This window comes from Tachypleus tridentatus, chromosome 2, assembly GCF_004210375.1.
Source record: "Tachypleus tridentatus isolate NWPU-2018 chromosome 2, ASM421037v1, whole genome shotgun sequence".
NCBI classification, from domain to species: domain Eukaryota; kingdom Metazoa; phylum Arthropoda; class Merostomata; order Xiphosura; family Limulidae; genus Tachypleus; species Tachypleus tridentatus.
In genome coordinates, this window is record NC_134826.1 from 96,693,164 (window position 1) to 96,699,163 (window position 6,000).

Sequence of the window (6,000 nt, forward strand, 5' to 3'; positions counted from 1 at the left end):
TAGATATGAAGTAACATTCAGAATTAACTTTATTAGTGAAGACAAAAAACAACAGGAAATGCACATGGCTATGGAAAATTTTCCTCAGTGATGTTCTTCCAATGGGAAGGATGTCTATATATTCTCTTATTATGCACGAATGTCAACAGTTAGTAATCTTCAGTAGTGAACTAAATAATAATTTGATGTTACAGACACTTATGTTTGAATGATAATGACCAGTCATAGGAGTAGCAATAATTGCTATGGATAAATCCAATGTTTCCAATTTAGTTAGATATATTAGATTTAAACATTCAAGTACCACATCTTTGGTGAATTGATTAACCACATACATCTTGAGTAAATATGTCTCCTCAAATTGTGAACCGTCTATGGCAATTGTCCAGTGTTCGTACATAAATAAACACAATGCACTTTGTTTTTGATTAAAGATGTTTTTGTGTTACACATCATGTCCATTATTTTTCTGCTAACACAGTTAATTTTAGCAAAATGCAGCATCACTTCATAATATATACAACTATATTCTCCTGCTACATAAATGATTTACCTAAAACTCTTTGAGGAAATCAGTTTTACCTGAAAATATCATTATTAAAATAAACAGCACAGAACTATACTGACTTTTCTCACAATTAAACAATCAGCCAAAGATCCTAAGCCACACCTAAATTCTGTTCTTTCTCTCTAATGTTCCTTTCACATAATACAGTTTATTTCCAAATTTCAAATCTTAACTGCTATTCACAAAATTTTAATTCTTGAAACACTAATCCCAAAAGTTTAGGTTTTAGTGAATTAATGAAAAATTTGAAACAGTACCAATTTCATCACTTTAACTGTTGCCCAAATAGATATTTAAATACCTGACCACTTCTCAAATCTCATCCTTTCTGCAAGGGACTCACACTCAAAAATGAAATTCTTGTGTATTTGTTTATCATAACATTCAATGAAATCATTAGTTCCTGCAAGTGTTCAGTTACGTGTACCAACATACATAAATGTTTCTTAAATAAAAAATGACAGCAATGATTACATTTATATTTTATACTCAAGTAATCCAGAAATTTTGTCACTTCTTAGAATGGTTACAGTTGTTCACGAAATCTCTTACCGACATAACCAACTATACTGTAAAAATAGCAATTTATATTTCCAATAACTTTTGTCTAATAATTTTAATAAGTTCATTCATTGTTCACTAGTAAAAGCAAACACACTGGAGAAAATGGTTCAGTGTAGCACAGCTTAAGAAATTTTCAATATGTTACTTAAATATCCAATTCATATGTTACAATCACACAGTCTCTCCAAAGAAGTATTTCTGTTATTGTGATGACTCAACACCAGAATGTATCACTCGATTTGTATATATAACCAGAGAAATTAATTCCAGTGTTACATATATTAGTTATTTACAAAGCTTTGTTTCAACTTTATCATCCTTAGATAAAAAAACAACAACAAAAATTAATTAGTAAAGCAAATAATATACAAGTACCAAAAAGCATACAATATAAATCATTTCAAACTGTAGAAAAATAATGAAATTACAAAAAAACATGTTCAAAATATGTAAAAACAAATGTCTATGATAAAAACTTTATAATGATTTGCAATGTTTTGGGAAAAGCTCTTTGCTCAGTCAGTTTTAAACCTTGTTACAAAGAAAAAAGGCTTGTGAAAGATGTATTTTTTTTTACTTCTTTTGAAGACTTTCATTATTTCATAAGCAAGCATAAAATATAAATACCTTTATTAATGTAACCACATTAATGCACTTTAGAGTTAATTTCTACATACTATGTGAAAACATATTCCTCAAAAGCTTATTAGTAAGTCATTTCTAATCCTATTGAAAGACAGTTATTTTGGACAACAGAATTAACCCAATGTATATGTGCACATACTTAGAAGAAAATGTTTATTAGAATATTGTCCTGACAACCAAATCTTTACACATCAAGTTCACCATTAACAAAGCCTGAAGATTCAAGTTATAAGCTTAAAGCTGCTATTCAATCACATTGGTAATTCATACAGAAGCAATATAATCATCATCATTTTGTAAATTATCCACCCCAAGAATTAATAGTACTCAAAGCATCAATATACCTTATTGTAATTAATCGAGGAAAAATATGTCTTCATACAATTATGATTGGGGTCATTCTATACAATACAATAGTATAGATATGTATACATGTTCTACTTGTACTGTCACTTCAGTTTTTTTTTCTTCAGTATGAACTACATACTATTGTCAAAGAAAGTTCCAGTGAAGCTGCTTTAAACAGACAATTTTTTTTCTTCTAACATGCATGACAAAACAATGTAACATCAAATGTCCACAATGTAAACCTAGCAAATTTATGTGCTTTGAGTAACAAAAACCTGATTACACACACAATATATTACAGGTGCTTCTTGATTAGATAAATCTTACAAATATTGGACAGTTGATTTGCTTTTCATTCAAAAAGTTAAAAATCATAATATGCATAAATTCATTGTACTAAAGATTCAGTTTCTTATAATGGTTATCTATGTATTTAAACATCTATGTGTAAATGGCATGTTTGGTTTCAAGTAACAATTGTTTGGCTAATTTTAAAACTATTTAACTATGTTTAACTAAAAGCTTGAGTTTTTAGATTTTTATTTTTAAAGGCAGGTTTCTTGGTAAGAGACTTCATTGAGTATTTTCAATAGAGAAAAGTTAAACTTTATGCGAGTTTCAAATGGGTGGCCTCTTCATGATTTTTATATATATTTTTAATTTGGATTTTAAATAAAACAAAGTCTTCATGATTAATGTTCATTTATGTTCTTTAAATCAGTAACATAAAATGTGGGTGAGGCTGAGTTTTAAGTGTATGAAAAAACAGTGTAAACTATGAATTCCCAATGAGAACAGTAATTAGAAGTTAAATATTACAGATATCTCCAGTAATTTATAATAAGTTTTCAAAACTAATACAATTTTAAAATTATTTATTCAAGTTCTCAATCATTTGTTATTTTTGCAATGTCATTTAATTTTTTCACTTCCTGAACACCAGAAGCCACCAATTGATTTCCAAGTTGCCACACCTGTGCTTTTCCATCAGATGTCCCCGATGCTAAAAGTTCAAAACTCTGTGGATTAAACTGCAGAGCTGTACCTAAACAGGAGTTTTGAGAAAGTGATAAAGATGACACAGGAGTAGAACAACTAGCCTGTAGGTCATATATCTGAAGTTCCCCATTAGCTGTAATAGTACTGATGACCAATGGACGAACTACAGACCACCATGATTTTTGAAACCCAACAGATGACTGAATTGTAAGAACAGGTTTGGACTGAAGAAGACTGTAAATTCTGAGTTCTCCATCACTCCCACATGTCAAAAAGAGGTTTCGAGTGTGAGGAGAGCTCTGTATAGAGCCTATGTACCCTTGATGAGGTGTAAAGCTCATTACCACTGGATTCTTCAGTGTAAAAGATGATGCTCCATATCCTGCTACAGATTGGGTATTAAAAGATCCTTGGATAACTCCTCCCCCTTCAGTTGCAATTAAACAAATAGATGGATCCTCTGAATTTAAAGACATACTAGTGATTCCAACCTCAGAATCAGGATAGGTGCTTTTAACTCCCAAATTTCTAGGTAAATGATCAGCCAATAAAATAAAGCCATCTTTAATTTCAAGAGATTGATTTCTGTCATTTACCTTCCAAAAAAGGATTTTTCCATCCAAGCTTGTACTAATGAAGGAAAGCTGATCTTGATGTGTAGGAATCCAATATAAACCAGTAATAGCTTCATGATGGCTATCTGTTACTGCTCCAGTTGTGGCTAAGGTCAAATCATCTTCTCTTCCTGTATTCCACACAACAATTTCACCACTAAATTTTCCTCCAGCTAAGACAGGGGCAAGGTTACTATGAAAAGATAAAGAAGTAAGGCAACAATCAGTTTCAATGACAGTGTTTGGTTTCCTACTATTGAAATCTCTTCGATGAAGGTTCCACAAACAAACTGCTGAATCATGGGTACACCAATCATCATGTATCACAGAACTATATCCTACCGCAAGTAAAGTCCCAGTGGAATTCCATGACAAATCAGAACACTGAAATTCAGACTCCTTAAGTAAAGGTTCATATACAAGAGTGTGTTTTAAATCAGTGTTTCCATACTCAGGATCTGAACTTAAGGTGTAACAATCAAATGCATGACTACGGCTGTTCTTCTCAAGCTGGGCACACATAACATCAGTTACTTTGTTTAAAAACTGTAAAACTCCAGAAATAAGTTCTGGATTGTTTATATTGTCAATATTAAAATGGTTTTCATCTTTTATTTCATCTGTTTGAACTTCAACTTCACTCTTTTCAGGTATTTGTGCTTCTGCAGTATCTGTCAAAAGATTTTCAGTCTGAGATTCATTATTTTGTGTTGATCTAATCTCTTTCCATGAAGAAATAAATTCTGTATAATTGATTTGGTGATCTTCAAACATCCTGAAATCCAAAAATTCATATTAAAATTACAAGAACTAGATCACTTATTTATTGCATTTGCATAACTAAAAAAATTTAGTCCAAATAAAAAATTTGCCCAAACTATAGAGTGAGGAATACAAAACAGTACAACACTATTACACTGAAACGTTCACATAAAAATATAAACTTATACAGATTATTTTATTCTAATTTCAACTCAAGATATGACACCCTGTTTATTATTTGACTCTTAAAAAACTTTTAATCCAGATTGATTTATTTACATAAAATTAGCAATACTCAATTCATTGAGTTTAGGTGTCAAGTGATAACTGCTGATGTTCATACTACATGCATCATAAATAAATCTATATCTTAAAATGAAATTTACTTGTATTAATTGTAACAGGAGTAACACTATCAGTATCACTGTCAGTGCCACTAACAAGAGTTGATGTAACATTACAACTTACAATACTAAAGCGTTAGTATCAGTATCAATTTTATGACTACTTCGTTTTATTCCAGGCTTGGAAATTAGCGTTAATTTTAGTATTACAACTTAAGTTAAAACTAAAACATCTAATTTAAGTGTATGAATTAGTGAGTTACTACGCTAAATTTTTAAACTTGAAAGTACTTACTTCAAGTTATTGTGCAGATAATGTATTATGTTAGACCATGAGAAAAATCAAATAAATCAAACGGTTGTTGAAAAGCAGATGACAGGTTCTCTCCTATTTGATGAAGTTACGATACTATTGCATTTATATATCTCAAGCCTTGAATTAAGCAGTTACCTTCTATTCTTAATAACTAATAGACGAATACCAAATACAACTTACATTAAAATCAATAACTAAATTACCGCGTTGGTATTTACATTTATTACGCCACCTTTAATTTTCAAACGAAATTTATTGATACAAGAAATATACAATAAAGAAAGTGTACCAAATTAGATAAAGCAAATATGAGTGAGCGAAAATATAATCTGGTAAGATTTACAATACTGTGCATAAACGTTAGGAGAAGAGAATATTTTTTCATTCTTTTCAGGGATAGTTCTTCCACTCCATTACAGAATGTAAATTTCAATACCATGGTGAGGCTTCCCTGATACCTGTTAACAATTGAATGAACCATGGTGAAAATATTTATCATTTTTTAAGAACCCCATATACTTTCACCAAGGGCATGTCATAAGAGTTCTGTTTAAATGAACATGCTGACCAAAGTTAGGTTATAAAATAACTATCATTATATCTCATGCAGTGTCTTAGCTATATGCAAAGAAGCTAGCAAGGAGCTAACATACGGTACTGGTATATGACAGAAATGCCCGGCATAGCCAGGTGGGTTAAGGCGTTCGACTCGTAATCCGAGGGTTGCGGGTTCGAATCCCCATCACACCAAATATGCTCGCCATTTCAGCCGTTGTTACATTATAATGTTACGGCTAATCCCACTATTCGTTGGTAAAAAGAGTAGTCCAAGAGTTGGCG

The 6,000-nt window shown here is 31.0% G+C and overlaps 1 protein-coding gene across 1 annotated transcript; it reads right to left on the reverse strand.

Annotated features, from left to right (window-relative positions):
• Window positions 1-1,745: 1,745 nt before the first annotated feature.
• LOC143244635 (cytoplasmic dynein 2 intermediate chain 2-like) lies at window positions 1,746-5,396 on the reverse strand. Its single transcript, XM_076489669.1, has 2 exons — window positions 5,140-5,396; window positions 1,746-4,513 (listed from the first exon to the last, which is right to left on the reverse strand). The coding sequence occupies exon 2, from the start codon at window positions 4,510-4,512 to the stop codon at window positions 3,013-3,015; it is 1,500 nt and encodes a 499-aa protein (XP_076345784.1). The 5' UTR covers window position 4,513; window positions 5,140-5,396; the 3' UTR covers window positions 1,746-3,012.
• Window positions 5,397-6,000: the final 604 nt, after the last annotated feature.

What these genes read in the sequence shown, in the direction of transcription:
- LOC143244635 (XM_076489669.1), bottom strand. Translation starts at nt 4,512, where the DNA reads ATGTTTGAAGATCACCAAATCAATTATACAGAATTTATTTCTTCATGG.